The 21,815-nt window shown below is 43.5% G+C and overlaps 1 protein-coding gene across 4 annotated transcripts in view; it reads right to left on the bottom strand.

Moving 5' to 3' along the window:
• TNC (tenascin C) overlaps nt 1-21,815 on the bottom strand; it is a 72,236-nt gene that overhangs the window by 3,491 nt on the left and 46,930 nt on the right. For 3 of the 4 annotated variants that reach the window (XM_055805324.1, XM_005231278.3, XM_027778190.2), the window contains 9 exons: nt 14,523-14,795; nt 8,944-9,066; nt 7,547-7,690; nt 6,280-6,399; nt 5,689-5,832; nt 4,677-4,807; nt 3,568-3,700; nt 1,621-1,772; nt 616-712 (listed from right to left, as the gene is read on the bottom strand). In XM_055805324.1, the coding sequence (XP_055661299.1) occupies nt 616-712; nt 1,621-1,772; nt 3,568-3,700; nt 4,677-4,807; nt 5,689-5,832; nt 6,280-6,399; nt 7,547-7,690; nt 8,944-9,066; nt 14,523-14,795 (1,317 nt within the window). Of the gene's footprint in view, nt 1-615; nt 713-1,620; nt 1,773-3,567; nt 3,701-4,676; nt 4,808-5,688; nt 5,833-6,279; nt 6,400-7,546; nt 7,691-8,943; nt 9,067-14,522; nt 14,796-16,269; nt 16,543-18,856; nt 19,133-21,473; nt 21,747-21,815 lie in introns of all 4 variants that reach the window. The other variant, XM_013294312.3, reaches the window with a different exon arrangement.

Here is a 21,815-nt window from a genome sequence, read left to right as displayed (position 1 = left end):
AGGGTCATACTGGCCTGTATAGATACAACAGGGCATACAGACTGGTGAGGGAAGTGAGCTATTTCAGCTGTTAGCACAACAGCAAACAGCTAAACCCAGGCTGGCTGGGAGACCTCTTCCCTTCAAACCACGGCACAAGGTAGCCCGTTGGGAAAAGCAATCAAAGTTGTGCTGTGTGATCATAGCTGCTTTTCATTTTACAACCAAATAAAATGTAGCACAATCTTTGAAAAAATTTGCTTTTTCCTTCTCTTTTCCCCACTTTGCTTCATTCAGTCATACGCCTGTGTTGCTGCGGGTGTTCTGGAAGTACAGGCAGAAGGTTTGCTGTTGCTTCTCAGGCTGCCTTCTGACTCTCTACGGAGCCCCGGTGAGCACTGGTATGCTATGTTTGGTGACCCAAGAAATGTGACAGCTATGACCTGCAGCTGTGGGGACTGGCTTGGACCTGGCAGTTCCAGTCTCCCTCACATGCTCTCCTCAGCCTCCCTCAGCCAGGTTACCGTCCCCTTTACAAATATCCTTGCCAGCTAAGCGGAGGCTTCCAAGAGGCTCCTAATCTTTTGGGCTGCGTTCATCTTTTCTTTTTAAGAAAGACAAATTCTTGACACTTACCTATCCAGAATTCATCCTGAGGATCTCCAAACCCAGCCACATAAGACTTCCAGTTCTTGTAGAAATCCTCCTTTCCGTTTTGACGCCTCAGGAACACCTACAACCATGGCCACAAGCAGTGTCACCGACAGAGTGCCTTGGGCAGAAAGGGCACTAGTGATGTGGCTTTGCCAAACGCAGAGCCTGGCGTCACTGCTGCCCTGCCTTTACCACCCGGAGCAGCTGCTGGGTTGTACCACGACTGCTGAATGCTCCCTGCTGGCTTGGAGTGTCTAGTTTCTCTGTTGGGTACCCAGGCTCATTCCCTGCACAATGCTCTCTGCTTTTTTAACAGCCTCTTGCACTTCTCCATTTCTCAGCCAAGACTTTCTACATCCCTCAGTCCCCTAGCCATGCATTTCTCCAGCTCCTTCTTTTCTTTCTGTGCCCTGGGCCCCTCTGGCATGTCCAAATTCGAGGCTGTCAGTGCAGAGAGCTGGTGAGTTTATTGCCATTCATTTGTTGTCCAGGTGGGATGTGTCCCTTGCCGGGCTCACCACCATGCCCCGTGGCTGCTGAACACCTGATTTTTCTGGCCTGTGATTAAATCTCCTTCACTGTCTTTATCATCCAAATAGTCAGTCCACCCTCCTCTCACCTAATTAGCTATTTAGAAGGTGTGTATCTGATCTAAGATGGTAATTTCAGCATCCCCTATAGCCAATGGAGAGAGATCAGTGCTTTTCCTAGGTGCTGAAACCACTGATGTGACCCATCCTTTGGATGGTCTCTCTCCTCTCCTCCAGCTCCCCCCTCCACCTACAGAAAGAGCTGGTAAGCTTGTTCTAGGCACCTAGGTGTCCTACCTGAGATAAAATTCCCCAAATTTACAGACAAGTCATCCCTACTCTGATAAGAGAGCACTATGAGGGATGCTGTAGGTGAACAGGGATGGGATGTGCTATCCCTGCCCTTAGTACAGGCAGATACACGTAAGGGTGGTGGGGGGCTCTCCCCCTTACTCACAATCCAGCCGCCGCCGTCCTCACCCATGTCGCAGAAGACTTGCAGAGGCTGAGCCTTGTCCCCGTTCAAGTAAATTGTGTAGATCCCAGAGGTGGTTTCTCCATTCAGGAGAGCCTGGGAGCAATCTTTGGGGTAAGGATAGAGAAGACCAGCTGCACACACACAAAAAGAGAAAAAAGTCCTTAAGAAATCAGCAGTTACAAGGAATTTGTTGAATATAGATGACTCACGAAAATCTGTTTGGGGTCAATGGCACAGCCAAGTACATAGTGCAGGAACAGGGTTGTAATTGCTATCCTACATGTAGAAGATTCACAGTAAACAGCAGATGATGTAAATTTTTCTTTTGAATATGCTTTTGCACATCTGTCCACACTTTTTAAGTGCTGTGAATGCCGCCTAACTACTCCCTGCTATGATGGGAATGCATCCGCCAGCTAAATACTGAAATGGCATGAGCTGTGTTCACAGCAACTTTTGGGTAAAACCAAACCTACCAAACCCTGATAATGTCATAGAAAAAGGAGGGGGAAATACAAAGACAGGATTACAATGAAAAATAAAAAGATTGGTAGTATTTTGCTAGCAAGTACAATATTAAATATGTTACAAAACTTTCAAAAAACAAAGCAAACACTAACAGTTGAAACTACAGGGAAATGTCATTAAGCATTTCTTTCTAACAAGCTAATAGCATCATTCCAGTCAGAACAATTTCTAACCCCCTAAAAAGCTTTTCTTTTTACTTTTTAAATTCACTCAGGCTATTAACTTTTCAGTCAATGGTCCAATTAAGTGAAGTTCTAGGTGTGCCTGTTGGAGAGTTTGAACTGTGGCTGTTCATGGGGTGCTTGTTGCTCCCTTTCCAGAGTGCTGGCCATCCCTGCCGCTGCCTCAGCTACAGAATTTGCATCAGCTCCTGGATTCGGAGGAAAGTAGCTCTCTCCCTCTAACTTAACAGCACACAAATGCATGTTTCGAGTTGAGGCCAGGCTTAAGCATCTGCCTGAATGTGGCTGACACCCTGTTCGTATGGGCAAAGGCACCCCGTTAAGTCCCTGCTTGCGGTCAGTTTCCCAACTGTTGCTTAAATACACCCAGGTTTAATTCTCCAATATCTGGTTGTGCTTTGTTGCCTGGTGGTAGAGTTTATCCTGCTCTGCACAAGGAGTGACTGTGAGCAGGGTCGGGGATGTGTCGCTTTCATCAGCACTTCTGTGAGCCCTTGGGCTGACGGTCCAAGTGACAGAAGGGACAATGGGAACGGCTGAAGGTCCTGCTGGTTCTAAAAGGCTGGAAACCATGGAAAGTGAGACAAACAACAGGTGAGGTTTCACAGTTAATACTGAACAACTTTTTCTTTTAACGTCAGCTGTGAAGTGACCTTCAGAGAACCCAATCTACTCTTGCATTCTGCTCACTGGAGAGCTGTCCTCTTAGAGCTGGAACAAATGCTGTGTGGCTTTATGAAAACTGATCTCAGAAAGAGTAGAAAACAGCCTGTCCAGAAATGCATCTCCTTGGACCACTGAACTGGTTTGTGTATGTGTGTGTATGTGGTTTGCTTCATTTCAACTTCAAATGCTGATTTGTTTTAAGCACTTGCTATGCGTCAATACAGAGGTCAATCAGGGTGTCAGCTGGGATTTTAAAGAGCAATGTTCCTTTCCAAATTTGACGTGGGAAAGATAGGATGTTTCATCAGAGAGAGGACTAGAGATGTAATGTGGATGGATATAAAGAAAATAATTTCATCCTGACAGTCTGGTGAAAGCAGGTGACACTGCAGCTCAGGGGGAACAGGGACTTTTGCACTGACACTACAAGCAAAATGAAGCACATACTGACAGTTGGAGTAAAAATCTTCTATGAGATCTGTGCCTGCTCTGGCCTGAGAGCAGTAACTTATATGTTCCTTCAGCTGTGCGTGTGCTTTAAAGGCCTTACTTGTGGTGAAAAGAGTCTGGATTGTTTTGCTCTTCAGGGATCCGCTCAGCGCCTGGAGTTTCACCGTGTACTGAGTAGATGGGCTCAGCTCCGTGAGGCTGTAAGAAGTTGTCTCGGGGTTTAGGATGACTTCCTGTGGAGAGGAGAAATAATACAGGTAAACCTGAGTGAGCAAATCATAATGACCAGAACTGTTATTTATTTTAGTTTGTCACATTATTTTTTTGTGGTAATTATTTATGGTATTTTTAATGATCTAAATTATTTAATACAAAACTTCTATTCCTCTAAGATTTTTATTAAGCAAACTTCCTTTAGAAGTTCGAGAAAAGTTGCCTGGAAATGAATGTTTACCATCATAATGTATAAATTGTGTGATATAAAAGCAAGTTAGCATAAAAGTTTACATGCCCTAAACATACCCATTGTATAGATTTGTTTGTGAAACTCATAAAAAATCAAGAATAATCACCCTTTAGGACAAGGAAATATACTGCAGTCTTCCAAAGGCTGCTTTTCTGTAACTTTAAAGGACTGGTTTTCAGTATGCTTAGGGAATTCACCTTCTTGAAACTCAAAACCCTTTCTGATGTACCAGGCTGGACATCCAAAATTATTTGCAATTTTTTGCTGGGATTTACCTCATTTAAGCAACCAGTGTAATCTAGTTATTTAGGAACATAATAAAATTATTGGGGAGCAAGAGGCACTTTCCAAGGAGATCCATCCTGCCTTAGACACCTCCCTTGCAGAGGGGTGCGTTCTCCTGAGTTTGGAAAGGGGAATCCCATTTTTTGAGGTGTCTGAGTTTATCCTATGGTACAGGTTTGGAATGAGGGAAAACGGCTGCTTGTGCTTTTATCCATATTGTGGAGAGATGACGGTTGAAATTCTGGCTGCAATTGAGCTTGTTTCAGGCTGTGATATAGGAAAGTACTTACTCAGGTTTGGAATGCATTTGTGTTCAAGCAGGCACTGAAACAGGCACTTTGTATTTTACCGTGTTTATCTTAAGGCGTATGATTCTGTTCCATTGCTGGATGCTTCAGAGCATCTCTGCTGCCCAGTTCTGAGGCACAGCCCTTCTGGTTTTGTTACAAGTGCTCTACCTTGACTCTGCCATCAACGGACTCGTAGATCAGGAGATAACCAGTGACAGGAGCACGAGGAGGCCTCCAAGTCAACACAGCTGTTTCTGACTGAACCTCAGTGGCACTTAAATCTCTTGGAGCATCCAGTCCTGATGGAGACAAAGGATCAATTAAAATCACATCTATATGAAGTTTAGTACTCAGGCTATCTTATGAACAGTATATTAAAACAGGAAAGCAAACATTTTCTCCCCAGAAATTTGAAATTGAAAAATATTAAAACCTACATTTTGTAATCAAACAGTAATTTTCCCATTGGAAGTTTTGAAATAAAGGTATTTACTTTATCTAAGTCTAAGTATTGGCTTGTGTCAGGCACTTTATAAGCAGTTGCATCAAAATGTCTTTTGAAACAAAATTGTGCCTTTCATTGTTTCACACAAGAAGAGGGATTGGTATTTATATATTCCCAGGAAGAAAATCTTTGGTTTCAATGACACCTCTTTTGGACAGGAAAATTTTTCATACTTGGTCTGGCTACAGCTTCTCTTCTTCACTGTAATTATAACATGGAATTTGTAAGACTTGGCTCTTGGCTCCTTTGCCCTGGGACAAGCCAAGTAACAGTGAGGAAAACAAGAAATGTCCATGATTTCATTGATGCTCCTGGAAAGCCCTAAGTATGAAACTAGCTGGATACCTTCAGCATTGGTATTCCAGCATCAGCCCCAAAGAAGAGCTCTTGCTCCTGCTTTGTTTGAGAATCTGTAGAAATGGTGACAGAAAACCACCTTCTGGATCAGTCACGCCAGCCTTCCACCTGAGAAAAGTTGGTGCAAATGCTACCCAAATTCAGGTTTCTACTAAAAAAAGCACAACGTGCTGGGTCACTTGCTGGTATTAGAGAAACGTAAGCCAGGAGGGACTAAAAGAGATGGCAGCTCTCCCCTGCAGTGAGGTGGGACATAGCACCGGTAGTAAACTGAGTGGAGAGGGTTGCTCTCCCCTGCAGTGAGGTGGGACATAGCACCTGTAGTAAACTGAGTGGAGAGGGTTTCACTCTTCTGTGTGTCCTTCAGCGCCTGGATACTCAGCGTATACTCAGTTGCAGGTCGAAGGCCCTTCAGGTCATACTCCACAGTGTTTCCTGATACCATCTGGGTAACTTCTGGTTCTAAGAAGAAAACACAAAACAGAACAGATCCCAGCATTATTCAGACATGTCATGATGTACTCAACTTCACACTCCACTCAGTGATTTTTTAATTTTATTTTATTTTATTTTTTACTAGCTGGGGAGCAAGAGCAAAATAGTAAAAGCCCAGAGCCCATCTCCCTGCTCTCACCTGTGCTGATTCTGAATTACTACCAGAGTACTTTAGCGAGAAGTATTAGCACTCTCTAGTGTTCATATGAATTATAACGCCATCTTTTCAAGAATCTTGTTACCTCTGCTCACATCTGAGTTGGGAATGCCTAACTGAAATGACAGTTTTTAAAATGTTTCCCTCAAATAACAGCCCCCTGCCATCTTCCTGGAGTCACGTCGCTGCACCCATTTCGGAGCATCCTTTGAGAGCTGTACCGCTGTCAGCTCCCGGACCCATCACTAACTCCTCACCGTCCTCAGAAGCGTAGGAGACAACGTAATTATCCACAGCAGCAATCGCTGGCTGCCAGGTCGCCAGAGCCTCAGCATCTGTGATGTTCACCACTACTAGACCTGACGGGCTGTCCAGAGCTGAAAGGAAGAGAATAACAAATTGAAGGAATTTGACATTTGACAAATGTTCTTGGCTCTGTGCAATGCTCTGTTGTAAATATATGATACAAAATGCACAAACACTGCAGCTTTTCTGATTGCCTTTGGAATAGTGGAGCTCTGCAGGAAAGACGTCAGTGCCTGTAAAGAGACATCAAATGCCTCGGCTGGAAAGGGGGGGTCAATGTCTGGATTAAACACTGGGAACAGCCATAACCATGTTCTCAGATCAGTCTTGATATCATCAATCTTAACGACTCTGTCAGAGCTGACATATTTCTCTCAACACCCCGAAATCTGGGCTGCCTTTTTGGAGCAAACTTGGGAGGCAGAGCTGGGAAAAAGAATTAATATGACAGCAACTGATCACCACCATGACCTTCCACCAGCTTGCCCTGCATGTTTAAAAATAAACCAATCAAACAGGCAGCCAACCATCCAAAATCCCCACACGGCCTGCCTTGCTTCCTCACAGGACTCTGCTTTGCACATGGCTTTATGCTCTCCCTGAACTAGGATAGATATCTGCCTCCAGTACGGCTGGGATGGGCTTAGACATTTCATGTTAGTATCCAATACTCGTCAACTTGTTCCTTGCCTCTGTTCTCTGGATACTTGCTCCCCCCCAAAATAAGAATGAATGATGGAGACTGCAGGGTGGGGTCAGCAGAGGCGGTGAACCCTCATTGCCTGCAGGGATATTTAAAGCTGCGTTAAAGAAAAAAAAACTGGAGAGAGAATGTTTTTACTCTTAGCACACAGTCTGGAACCTGGGAGAGTCTGAGTCCACAACAAAAACTGGTCTGAGCTGCTCAGCTGAGCTGGCACTTTGCTCCCTTGTCTGTAAAATAGTGTTAAGTAGCTTCTGGTTTTTTTTCTGATGTATTAGGACTGTAACTATGTGAATTGTCTCTGTCTCACTGGAAGTTGAGCATCAGCACTAAGCAGATGGGAGCCTGATCACTTGCAATTTCTAGTCTCATCTGAAATACAGAGGCACAAAGAAAGAGTAGGCAAAAGGACAGCAAAAATGGGATTTCAGTGGGTCTGCAGCTCCAGTTCCCCAGCCTCTCCTACGGCACAGACAACACATTGGAAAAACTGCTATTTGCTCTTTATTTATCACCTGTTTTCAGAGTGCCAGAGATGGGTTCACTTTCTTCAAAGCCTTTCACGGAGATGATACTAACATTGTAGTCTACACCTGGCACTAACTTCACCAGCTTGGTCCTTGTCTTGCTTCCATCGACTGTAACAACATTTGGAGTACCTAGGATGAAGCCAAATGCCAAGGGATTAGTGACACAATACTCCAGGAAATGCTTGAAGGATGTGTTTCAAGCTAAAGACATTTTGACCAACATGCACCTACTTGTACAGGAGGTGGTGAATTTTCCCTAGTTAGTTACAATCACCGATGTCAAAGGGTAGCCTCAGGAAAAAATATTGCTGCCATGACATGTAAATCTAAGACATTGGTTTCTATTCATTCCTAATGGTATGCCAACAGTAAGGAAAAATTAACATTTCTGTTCAGAAAAATAGGATTTTACAAATGAGATGTAAGGTGAAAACACAATGTACTCTACATGGAAATTCATACACCTGCAAGAGGACAGGACTTGCAACTTCAATCTGCCTTGTTTCTGGTAAGGGCTAGAAGTTTCTCTTTCACCCATCTCATTTCAAATAAGGATACAGTATATATCATTTTAAGAGGTGCTGTATATGTGGGTGAGGACTTAGGACACATATTTGTTTCAGATTCTGGGTTTATTCCAGGAAAGCACTTAGACAAGTGCCTAACTTTATGATAGCGGATTGCTCCTTTTCTTCTGTGGGACAACTATATATTTAAAGTTGTGTGCATGCTTACATACTGTATTTTCTAAAGGCTTGTGTCTTTACTTGTCTTAGTCAATAGCATGTCTTTTATAGTTCTGACATCTGTAGTGTTTGCTGTGTAGCTGTTTCCATTCAAAGATGTCCCCAAGTTATGCTAAAAACCTGTTTAAGTATAGGAAGTTTTTTAAAATGAACACTAAAACCAAGATATAATGGATGGAATAAAACAACATTGGGGAGCTCTAAGAAAATCACTGCCTTGGAAAACTATTATAACCATGAACTACGATTATTGTTTCCAAGGGCCATTTTTTCACATATGCTTAGCTCATAAAGTGCCTACAAAATAACGAGACAGTTTGGAAAGAAATCCTTACTTAGGAGGCTCAGGGGGAATCTAGATTTTTGTGAACATGACCCTATTAGGGTACCAACGATTCCAGTACTCAGCTCTGAGCACCCTTACAAGTCTTGTCCATGGGATGTAGGACACTGCCGAGACAGAGGTTGGCTCACTGGGACCATGTATCCACATCCACATTCCTGGTCAGCAGTTTGAAGAAAGAAATGATCTGTGTAAGGTGAGCTGGGAGATGCACTGAGAAATGGATATTGGCACAACAAACCCTTTCTTCTCTCCCTTTTGTCACCTTCCTCCCCGTCCCTCTGCACAGTTACCTCCTGTGATGGGGACATAGGTTATCCGGTAGCTTTCCACGCGGCTGCGAGGGGGTGTCCAGCTGACTGTAGCAGAGTTTTCCGTGATGTCAGAGAAAGAAATTCCCTTGGGAGATCCAACAACTGTCAGTGGAGAACAAAGAACACACACACACCACATAGAAAGGAAAGGTAAATAATTGCTTATCAGTTCTTAGTGCTGGAACTCTGATTTGTCTTACCCCCTACCCCAAGAGCTGATGCTATCAATATTCTGTCCTAAACAACACTAATGCAGGGAGCACCAAACAGTTAACGGTGTTATTACATACTGACAGCAGCAATCTATTTGGTCTAAATTTTCCTTTTTCAGTAATGTTGCAGTAGTGCATAGCATAAAAATACCCCAGACACATATTGGCATATTGTGTACATAGAGGTAACAGAGATTTCAGTGTTACAGAAAGGTATGGAGGAACCCTTACAGGAATGCCACCTATTACTCAGGTATCATTATGTTTATATTTTTTTTCTACCTCAATTTCACTTGGATGGTTTTTAGACTTTCCATTGAGTATCAGAGCCGCAGCTGTGACACACAGCCGTGGCAGCCCTTAGCAGTGGAGAGGTCTCTCTTTCTGATCATAAAGTTTTTATTCTAGGATGCTTAAAAAAGACCTGGACTCAGGTGCGTGAGTTCATCAGGGGTCTCTCCTCTCAAGCACTAGCTGCCTGTAAGTTTTGTTGGCTTCAAACTAGAGGTGACTAGATTTTCTCCTTGGAATCTTTATCTGAGACCACGAATTTTCTAGGTATATTCAAACACATACATCCAGAGGATATCCAAGTACAACCGTTGTGAAGAAGGCACTTGTGGTTCCCCTGCAGATTTTTGTTATACAACCCAACCTTTCCCCATATGAACCTGAGCACTACTATTGCCCCCATAAATTGGATCAGTAAGCTGGGCTAAGAAAGCCCAGTTTTGCCCAAATGACCCAATCTTATGATGCAAACCAACACTGACTTGAAACATTCCAGTTCAAGACCTATTTAAGCTACTGCAAAAAACATGGAAAGGGCTTCTGGAAGGACACGGTAAAGAGAGCTGCTACTTCAAAGTTTACATTGAGCATCTCACTTCCAATTTGTTTTTTTGACTGTAACCAAAACAACCCTGATGTGTATTAAAAAAATAAACAGCCCACACAGAGTAGCCCATTAGCACAAAGAGCACCGATACTCAACATCAGCTACATTAAGAGCGGTGAAGACAGGCTGAGGGCAGGGGAAGGAAAGGCAAGAGGAGAAAAAAGCGACCATGCTTGAAATAGCTTGGAAAGAACGTGTCTGCGGGAAAGAAGTCAGAGGGCTGCTTGTTCCATGTGTCCCCAAAGCTTTAGCAGCAAAGCCCTAAATCAACTGAAAGGCAGGGAAAGATAAACAACAGAGCTCTCAAGAGAAATGTAAATTATTACTCTGGAGCTCACTAAACATGTTGCATTCATGGGGTTTGCTCTCATGGAAAAGCCAAAAGAAAGAAAAGAATTAAAGATAATGAAGGAAGCAAGGTGGGATTAGTAAAGCTACAATGGCACACAAAGTTGCTACTGATCTAGGTACAGTCTGAAGAAAACAAGAGCATAAAGGAAACCTGGGAAAGAGAGAGAAGTGAAAATCACATTGATTTTGTTGCACATTGTAGGTGCCCTTAGTGACTAGAGAAAAGTGCTAGTGATGACTCTGGAGACCAAAGAGATGGATCAGCAGTTCATTTTCATACATATGGGGAATTCCAGCTTTTACCAGGAAAAAAAGTACCCAATCCATCCTACTTGGGCTCTGCTGTGCACGCTTTCATGGGCTTCGTGCTTGTTTTCTGTACCAGAATCTGAACTGCATAACAAACAGTAGTAAGAAGGGCCTTGACTATGTGAGAGTTCCATATACCCAGGTACCCCAACTGCAGCTACTTTCCCGGGAGCAAACCTGGCAGAGGCAGTATAATGGACCGCCAGAGCAAGCATCAGTCCTGGAACGAGTCCCAGAGATTTAAGAGGGTGGTACCTTTGAGCAGAGGGAAATTAGAAAGGAGCAAATGAAACCATCTTCTTGGTCTCCCTGAAAGCCAAAATTAAGCAGGCAGAAAAGATGGCCAGCATGCTTCTGTTATAAAAAACCACAGTATATCTGTTGGGCAGAGACAGGTAATTAGCATTGTCCTCCAGCATCACTCCCCATTAGCTGTAGGAGAGACAGAACTTTCCTGTGAGGTTGCTAAAGCACTCATGATACCTAAGGAGCTGCTACTCTTTGGTTTGTTGGGTTTGTTTGCAAAAAAATTGTTCTTGCATTCCTAACAGACTATAGCAGAGTGTTCCCTGACTTTCTTCTCCTAAGCAACAGGAAGCACCAGGTTGCATTTATCATGTAATAAAGAGCATGTAAAGTGTTCTGTGACCATCTCAGATAAAAAATGCCGTCACAGTGTGGCAAAACTCCATTAGAAGAGGAGGAAAGTAGCAACACAAGACTCACACTTCCGACCAAGGATATTAAATGGCACATACCTGTGTTGTGGTCCCCCAGTGAGGGCTGAATTGCACCTTAACAGACATTATACACATGAATTTTGGAAAGACACTGTCCCTCTGAGAGCATCAGAGGACAAACTCCCTTGTGCCAACTTGATTAGACACTGCAGATCTGTATGATGCTGCCTTGCACTATGGTGATTTTGTAATTGTCTTCTATCACAGCAGAACTGGTGAGGCTAAAGTGACAAACAAATGCAGAGGGTAGGGAGAATGGGTACCATCATCACCCCGAAGAGGATAGCCTTTTAACAGCATTATTATCAGCAGTTCTGGGGGAAAAACTCTTGCTGTTCATTTGTACACATGGGTAAATAATGGAGGAAGAGCTATTAGTGATGGGTATGGGAAGACAGACTTCATTGTTACTTCTCCTGCCCAGCAGTTTCACACCACATTCCTGGTGTGATGGCAGCAAGGGACATCATCTCAGCCTCTAGGCAAGTCACCATGCAGGACCAACACAAGCTGCATGGACAAAATAGCAAATGCCAGTCCTAACCTGCTCATCCCTTCCACATCCGAAGCCCACGGCTGTCACTTGATCAACTGCCTTGCCGACTTCTTCTTACAAAAGGAAGAAGGAAAGGAAACCACAGAGGAGGACAAGGCAGCAAAAGGCAAGCACTGCAAGATCTTTCCTCTCTCCTCATGGCAGGCGGGTGGGTGCTGTACAGACCCTCGGTGAGGATGGCTTGGGATGCTCAAACCAGACCCCCTCAGCTGCACCAGTTACATCAACTGAGGACCTGATCCCCTAAGACTGCATTTGTGTATACGAAGGGTATGTGCCCAGGTAAGTAAGAAGGGGGAAGCTGCAAGTGATAAATAGAGAAGGATTTTCAATCTAGATTATTTTTCTGCCTTCATTTCCCTGATATGTTCAGTTTAGGTTTGCTGGCCTGTTTGCTAGCTTTATTCCCACTGTTATTTTACTATCTCCTCTACTAAAGCTAAAGACTTGCTAGCTAATTTATTTCTTGCTCACTCATAACTTGTACACAGGCAGAAGAAAGTAAGACTGAATCTAAGCCTGTCTGAGCTACCCCTTTCAGGGACAGAAATATTTCTTTGCAACCAGACTGGAAATGCTATAAATATACATATGTTTGTGTAATAATCAACTCCTAAAAAAGACATTAGTTAGATGCCTTGGCAGCCCAGCTACTCGATGTTGTGCAACCTGCAGTCCAAATTATTTAGCTGGATTTTTGTGGCTCCAGCTCTATTATCAATTATCCATGGGCTATTTACATCTGACAAACATCTTTGGGGCTATTGGCTTCAGTAGGTGACATGTACTAAATCTCCCTTAAATAACCGAATAAGAATGTAGTCATAAGCAAAATGACAACTCCTAGTGGTTTACCATAAATATCCTGGAAGTCAGTGAAAACGGGGAGATGCTGCTAACAAGTGCAGCTGAATTTAAACATCCCTCTCCATTATGAGCTCCCCACGAGCCTGGGGGACAGCGGCTTGTGATGGATGCATGTTCTGCTCCATGTAAATGTCTGCGTGAGTGTACATATGCCCTTGCTGTTTATTCAGGGAATGTGATGCCAGTCACTGAGCTGGTCAGAAATGTGCCTTTCCATGCTAACAAGTGGCACCACAGACATTAAGTTAAATCATGAGGTCCTGCTATTTCAGGAAAATACTGAGTTATTATTGTCCTTTTTCTGTGTGCTGTCTGGAGGACACTGCTATAGTTGGGCAAATGCCTCTTGTATCCATTTCTCTTGGCTTTCTCATGCACTGAACTTACTTGTTTCGTGCTCCTTGCCCTTCTCCAGGAACTGGGTTGATTTAAAATAACTGTTTTCATATCAGCAAGCTCAAAATTTTTAAAAGAGTCAATTTGGGTTGAAGAATGTTCCTTCATTTGCTTTAGATTTCAATATGTTTCAAAATGAAACCATAATTTTGGTGGAAAAAAATCAAAAGCTTCATTCAAAAGTGCTAAAATGAAATGCTTCGAATTATGAACCTTTTTTGTTTGTTTAAATTAATTTAAGAATTTCAACATAAACTTCAAGAGCTTTTTACTTGACTAGTATCTGCACACTTTCATAGAAAAATTATAGAAGAAAAAATATTCCAGCTTTGAGCAGCAAGAATGTCCTCCTCCCTGCCACTGAGAAAATGAAGCTCTGCTCCAGTGGAGATTTTTCAGAAATGTAGAAAGGTTTAGGCTAACTTCAGACAGAAGATATTTGCAGTTATGTTTACAATGTTGCTTCATTAATGTGAGACTATGAAAGGCAAGAAATCCAGCTTTGGGGAACTGGCATGTTGCAATTGAGGATTAAGGCCTTGGTATTTATTTTTTTTTTTAAAAAAAAATGTATGAATTGGCAGGCATACCTGCATCTTTTCTTCTGGATTATTTTACCTGGGTAAGACACTAAGCTAATTTACATCAGGATTTTTGATAGACAAGAATGAGAATATATAGAAACTTCTGCTGAGAGAGTTCAAAGTTTTGATTTTGCAAGAAACTCAACTTCATGTTGAATTACTGAGAACATCTTGCTTTTGGTAAGATCAGTCCAAGTTAAGGGTGCTTAGTCCTTTGCTGATCAAGCCACAAATAAACTCCTCAATAGCTCTGGCAAATTAATTTTGTTGTACCCCCTTTCTGGGGAGGTAAATTGTTGTATAGTGGCGATATGCAATTAGTCACAGTGAATCACTGAAACAGGGTGATACAAAGAAAGTATTTCTTGGACCCCAGAGCCAGTGCTTTCATTGCTAGACTGCTGCCTAATTCCAAATGAAGAAAGTAATGAAATAAAACCACATTATATAGACAGTGATGAAACTAGGGAATCAGAGCTGACTGATTATAAATAACTACAGCACATGGGAGCAGTAACTCGGCTAAGGGACGTGCAGCGGGCAGCTGGAACACCTCAGGAGCAGCTCGAGCTGGCTGTGCAAAGGAGAGATGCTGAAAGAAACAGGCGTGAACATGTTACACTTTTCCTACTGCAAAGACAATACCTGTGGTTGCTACTGCATTTACGGGTTGGGAACGTCGTCCACTGCTAACTCCATAGAGCTCAATTTCGTATTCAGTGCCCTCTTTCAGCCCTGTTATATCCTGGGTGCGCTCGTGGCCTGGTACTATTAGTTCCAGTGGATCAGATCTCCTTTTGGTATCCCTGATTTTTAGAACAAAACTGTTGAAAACCCCATCGTCTGCAGTCCAGGACAGACGGAAGCCATCTGGAGTAGCATCTGAAACCAGAAGGTTGTCGACCTCGGGTTCTGCTTCTAAAAAAGGAGAAGATAGCAGCAGGGAAAAGAAATGATTTGTTAATCAGTTCATTGGAGACCTGCCTGAGGTCTGGCTATAGCACACTGCAAAAATCCAACCACAGTTCAAAGAAAAGGGAAACAGCCTGCCAGCTATGGAGACCAAACCGAACCGGACTGTTAGCATCATAAACCTACTGAAGAAGATACATGTGAGTGTGTGCAGGCCCATTCAAACTTTCACTCTTTAATAGCAAATCCACCGCAGGGTCATACACCGTTTGCCTCTGGCATGCAAAATTACATACATGCTAATAGTAAGTTTCATGTGCATTTCTCCCTTGCTACCTATGTGAAACCTTTACATATGATAAACACAAGCTCTTGTTATAGATCTGCAGGCATGCCTGTAATGTTGTCAGGTCTCTCTCTGTTAGGAGGACTGCATAGAAGCCCCTTGAAAGGGTCTTTTTCTTCATGCAAAACCCTTATTTCATGCACTTCTGGCATCTGTGATGCTTCTGATCAGATGAATCCTTTACAGCAATATTAAATAAATGCTGAAGCAGCTCAGGGGAATTATGAAAGTTTATGTTCCTTAAACTGCACACTTAAATCCAAATGCAAGACCTACTGGCTTTAGTGAAAGAACCCATTCAAGAGGATCCCAGGAGCTGTAAGTTATTAATTACCTGCAAAATATCTTTAGCTCTGTGTGGTCAGGCGTCATTACCTAGAGAAATGCTACTGGAGTGGTTACTACCTTACAGCATCTCCAATGCACTTCTTTCTTCCACAGAAAGACATTCCTATTCATTTTCTTGCAAACCTCCGATCAGGTAACCCCCAGCTTTGCTGCTGCATACACAGCAATATGCAGATGAGACTTGATGGTTATGGGGCTACGGAATCAGTCTGCAAAGATTTTTCAAGAAAGCTCAAGTGCTGCTGGCAAACAGCAGCTATGATGAGGTTGAAAACATGAGCTAAGGTTTTCTGGAGAGACATGCCAACTTTGTGGGTAGCAATGATCACATTTGATGGTCTTTGGGTGGAACCCACCCAGAGAGTGAAAGAAAGGAAGCCTTGGGCAAGAAATGCATCACCCTTCCTGAAGGTCCTGATGGTTGGCAAGTTGGAGAATGCTGCCCAACAGCTGTTAACAAGACGAGCTCCCGCATGCAGCTGTTTTTCTTTAAAGACTTCGGTTAGAAGTACCTGCATGACCATACCAGAAACTTTCACCCCTCAACCCACGTCATGCGCCTCTACAGGATCCCTCATAAAAACAAAAAGGGAAACATCAAGTTAGAAGGAACAGGATTTCATTGGTGAACCTATCAATCACCAGGAGTTATGTGTAGCCACGATGCAGAAAAGGATGCAAAAGCCAAAGTTTGCTCTGCAAACGGATTGCATGAAACATCTTCCATGTGAGAAGAAAAGCAAGAAAGAAAAGGTGGAAAAGAAGAATTTGTTCACATTAAAATACCTGTAACAGCCACAGTGCTTAGGGGCTTTGTTTGGTGCCCCTTGGCAAAACCATAAAGCATAACCTCATAGCCAATGCCAGTAATAAGGCCTTTAAGCTTCAGTTGCCGCTGGGCTCCCGTAAGGAGGAACTCCTGTGGGTCCAGCAGCTTGCCGGAGTCCACCACGACTACTAGAAAGCTGTCAAAGGCATTCTCCGATGCCATCCACGACACTGTGAACCCATAAGGGTTAATATCAGAGACAGTTAGGTTTTCCAGTGGGGGCATGGCCTCTAAAAGAAGGGAAGGTGCAAAAACACACACACAAAAAAAAAAAAGAAGCGAAAAACATTGCAAATTAGAAAGTGTCACAGATTCCACCAAACATAAATCACATTTTTCCCCAAAGTACGGATTCAATAGAAGTGCATAGCCAGAACCACGAGACTTGGATTTTCAGTGGAGCCTCCAGAAGTCAGATGGTCAACTCTTAATTTTCATCAAGGGTGTCTCAGCACCTTGACTCGCAAGCTCCATTGAAATTCCTTCCAAGCTCACTGTGGAAGCACATTTCTTCTGTTACACATGCACTGTAAGACAGTTATAACCAAAACTCTTTTAGAAATGCTATGCATGAAGCTTTTATTTCCTTCTATTTGTCTCCACCACCAGTGCTTTAGGGACAAGCCTCAACTTTGGCATTCACAGCTCCTGTACTGCGCTGCTTTGCCTCTCTGCTTCACGTGAATATCTCCAGCTTTTCTTTTCACAATGGTGGAGGGGTCAGAGATGCCTGAAGGACTGCCAGGAGCAGGACATTCATCAGCCAGGGTCACAGCCAGTGCAAGTACTAAACACTTCTGCAGGGGACAGGCAAGGGGCCGGACTTGTCCTGGCTCAGGGCAGGGGCTAATGCCTGCGGAACAGAGCAATGAGACATGATCTGTCCAAAGAGCTTCATGTGCAGCTGCTAGCGTGGTATGTTGACAACTTCAATTCCAGTGAAGTGCCTTTTTTTTTTTTTTCCCCACGTCAGCATGACACTTGTCAAAATTTAGAGGCTGTGGATCAATCCTCAGAACTTTCACACCAAGTCTCTAGGTGGGGGGGGCGGGGGGAATGAGAAAAAAAGAAAAAAAAGCGCCATCATTTCACAAGACAGTTGCTCAGTGCATTTTGCTCACTCAGAATCTGAGAAGTGAAATAAGATCAGCTGGCTTTGCTAAACCCTGGCCTTGATCCTGCATCCCAGGCATTGCTAGCTTTTCTCTAAACTACTTGTGAAACTTTGCTTTGTTGGCTCAGCAGTGAACTCATCCCTTCTTCCAATCGCTCAAATTCTGCTCACTTCAGAAAATATGAGTTAGCTAAACACAGAATTTTCTCTGGAAAAGGGTTTGGGGTTTGGTTTTGACATTTCACAACTGCTGAAACTGATAATCTGTTAGAATTTAGCATAAAAATTACCTCTTGAAGTTTTATAATTTGGAAGTCCTTGTGTTTTGATGTTTACACATTTGGATGCCAGAGATTCAGCTCCAGTTTATGCAGTTCAGAGACTTATTTGCAGCCTACTTGCTTCTGATCATGCAAGCCCAAAGATCCACATTTTGGTTTGGTCTCTGGGAGGGTGAGTAAACAAGCAATAAGCTCCAAATGCCGAAATTATTTTCCTGGGATAGGTGTTGAGTGACACCACCACTCTAAACCCAGCAGGTTTCTGTGAACTGCTGGCACAGCTCTCTGCCGCGCAGTGCCACGTGTTTACCTAGCTGTGGGAAGCCTTCTCCCAGAATCCCAGTGTCCGTGGTTTATTTTCAAAAAAGGAGGCATCTGTGCTCTGGTGAAGCTAAAGAGCAGGGGTTTTGAAAGCTGAGTTGCTCTTTTTTATGTGACTGAATGTCATCAGGGGGCAGAGCAGAGCTGGTGCAAATGCAGCCGTTTGCCTTAAGGAAAATGATGGTGGACTTTGCCTTTGGCAGAGATGGACAGCCTAACGCTGAGAGGGATGCTGCTACTGCAACTGGTGTCCCCACTGCATGCAATGAAGAGAGGAGAAAAAGGAAAAGGCCTCGATTTCTTCATTAATCCATCTCAGGGTGCCCCTGTGCCTGTGTGACAACCCCTAGTAGCCCATACTGGCCACATAACACATCAAATCTGTGGCATTTATTTGGTCATCTGAGAGGTGTATGATGTACAATCCATCCCAGTCAAAACCTGGCTGAAATATTCAGACATAAGAGGTGGGTTGAGGGGACATCAGAGGACAGGAGATGCTCTAAACTCCAGTCTTCTCTGGACCCTTCAGGTGCAACTAGTGTTAGGCAAATTTCCCCCTCAAACTTCAAAGTTAAAAAAGATTATTCGATATGGGAGAAAGACTCCAGAGAGTTCCTAACTCTTAACTAGTACTCCTCCTAGAATGCTTTTTTTAAGTTCACACAATTGGTCTGACCCATCCTTGCACTAGATTTGCAAACAAAACCATTGTTGCTGGACAAGATATTCAGTGCTGTAGAGAGTTTTGTTTTTGTTTTTTAAATCCATGCTGGAATATATACCTTTATGAGCCAATAAACAGACTCCAAACCTTTAAGCAGGTACCTGTCATGACAAAAGCAGTGAGGGGCTCTGTGTGAACACCAGCATTGGTGGTCCCCTTAATGTTAATGTCATAGCCCGTGTAATCTAGCAGGCCTGAGATGTGAGCGCTGCGAGCACCTCCCGACACCGTAAGCTCCTGGGGTTCGTGTGCTGCATAGGAATCTCTAATGTGTATAACAAACTTGGCAAAAGGCCCATCTCTGGTGGTCCATGAGAGGTTGAAGCTGTCAGGGGTAACGTTTGTGAGTGTGAGCGTGCCCAGCTGTGGCTCAGCCTCTGAAGGAAAAAGGAACACAGGTGAAGACACAGCATTACTCCAGGGGACTGGGGCAATTAGGGGCGGAGGTTTATAGATGCTTAGAGATAAGGCTGAATGTTTCAGCCTTGTTTTGCAGTGGTTAAAGAAAAAAAAAAAGAAAAAAAAAGGGAAAAAAAAAAGGAGCATTGCAAGAGCCAGTTTGTAAGGTTTTGGACAGAAGCCACTGAAATTAGTGCTGACTTTTAAATTATTTTTTCATTTCATTTTCTTAAACTCAATTTTCCTAATGAAACATGGGCCTGATTTACAGAAGCACCAACAGCATGCAGTCCTGTGGTAAAGCCACAGAAACTGCAGGAACTCACACTGGGAATTTGATGGGAATACAAACCCAATGCAATTCCAAAGTAGATAAAAGTAGGTTTCAGGCAGGAATTAGGCAAGTCCAAAACAGACATCCTTGAAATCCCAGTTCAGCTTCTGTTCAGTGTTTCTGTTGCCTGGAGCTGTATTATTTTTGGACTCCAAAATTTATGAGGGGGTTCGGTTCTAACAGTGATCATCTCAGCACTAATGTCAGGCCAAAACCTCCCTGGACTCCACAGAGAAGGTGTTCCCCATCCTCTGATTAGGCACAATCAGAGACTATCTAATAGAATGAACAAAAAAGACCCCACAACGCTGCTGTTGCTCTCCTCTCTGACTGTTCAGTGGCCAGGACACTTCCTTAAGAAGAAAAGGCTTTCCTTTTCTGTTAGAGGAAATTCAAAATCACATCTCTCCCCTGCCAGGGGAGAAACTTGGCCTTCAGGCTGCAGGAGGGGGAGAGATCCTTACCCATCCTGTTTTAAAGCTATTCCATTTAGCATAAAATCATTAAAGATTCATTACAGAACAGAGAGCACAAAAACATGACCTGGAAGCCAGGTGGTCAGAGAATCCTTTGTGGGCTCTCAGGGCTGATTTTCTGCTTTTTCTCTTGCCAATTGAGTATAAACCAAGAACACCTTGGGGAATGCAGCCAGTGAGATACAGGAAAGTAACTCTGGAAGTGATTCATGCTGGGAGAAGAGTCAGAAAGATGTATCCCGCTGGCAAAGAGAACAGTGAAAGAATGAAATCCTTTTCTTAACTAAAACATGAACTGCTGCAAGATGTTCCAACTTTTTCTCCCGTCCCTTATTGCAAGCCTTTTAAATAATAGTCCACCTTCTTATCTAGAATTGTCTAGGAACAGGTGAATCCAAGTGGCCCCAATTAAGGACACATGCTGTTGTCATGCTGTCAACCAGTGACCATCAACACCTTCATGGCTGACAGTGAAGATGTCACCATGAAGCATGGTACTTCCGAAGACAGGGAAGGAGATGAGAAAATATCCACAAAGCAAACAGGCTTGGGTGGAGAACCCAGTGAAACCGAGTGTGGAGCCATCAGCCCCGCATGCAGGTCAGAGAGGACAGACCGATCCTCTCCAGTCTCATCCTGAAATGGCCACATTCCTCCACATGCCACTTGCATCCACTCAGGCATGTTCATACCATGACACCCAGACTCCAAAGAACACTACATGCAAAATAAGTTGAAATTATCTCTTCAGGCAAGTCTTGGTGATCTCCCACCACCCTGGAATCACCACAGAAAAAGCTCTGACATTCAGTGAAACAAGACAGATCTCAGAGACTCAAAGGTAGCAATGCAAGTGGCAGAGTGGTGGGCTGCCCATCAAGAAAGGCTGAACTTGCATTCTGAGCCCCGATCTCTGCTGGGAACACACAAAAATACCAGGCAGAGAAGAACATTGGAACCAGCATAAGGTGGCCAGACCACTCCATGCAGTTTTGGTTGGTTGTTTAGCATGCTGCGTGAAACTCCCTCTGGAGATGCAAATGTCTTGGAGGACATTTAAGAGAGAACCAAAAGGACATGCAGGTGCCTCTCCAGGCTGATAAAGACATGAAGGCCTTCCACCCACAACAGAGCAAGTGAGGATGGGATGAACAAGAACTTCATTCTAGATCAAGTGCAAAGATACTCTGTGAAATTATTAACCATCTGGAGCAAGTCAGTTATATATACACAGAACTTGCAGATAAGTGTATATATAAGGAAACCAATCATGGTTTACTACTGGCTCCCTTAATGCTGGGGGCACTTTTTCAGCCTTTTCCATTGTCTCAGATCTCCCTTTGCCCAAGCACTCTCAAGCCCAGCATATTTCAGCCTCCCCTTATAGTGATCTTCCTATAATTTACCAAAGGAACGATGATGAGTTGGAGCCATTTTTTAGAGCAGTTCGGTGGACAGCAAAAGAAAGAGGAGAAAAAAGCAAACCTGGAAGGTGAAACAGTGAAATACCTGTGGTTGCCAGTGCTGTCAAGGTCTGACCACCTTGCCCATCAATTACACCATGGAGTTGGACAGTGTAATTAGTGGCGGCTTTGAGGTTGGTGACTACATAGCGCCGGGAGGCCCCTGGCACTGTGTGCACCAGGGAGTCCAAAGGGAAGTCAGAGTTTCTGACTTCTAGAATAAAATGGTCAAAAGCATTGTCCTGCGCTTCCCACGTGAGTGACATGCTGTCTGAGGTAGCATTTGATACAGTGAGTTTGCTAAGGAGAGGTTCCTCTACTATGGGAAGAAAAACAAATGGAAATGTATTGCAATCATTAAAACCCAAGGCAACAAAATAAAATAATA

This window comes from Falco peregrinus, chromosome 1 (genome assembly GCF_023634155.1).
Source record: "Falco peregrinus isolate bFalPer1 chromosome 1, bFalPer1.pri, whole genome shotgun sequence".
NCBI lineage: Eukaryota > Metazoa > Chordata > Aves > Falconiformes > Falconidae > Falco > Falco peregrinus.
This window is presented reverse-complemented; position numbering and strand designations above follow the sequence as displayed.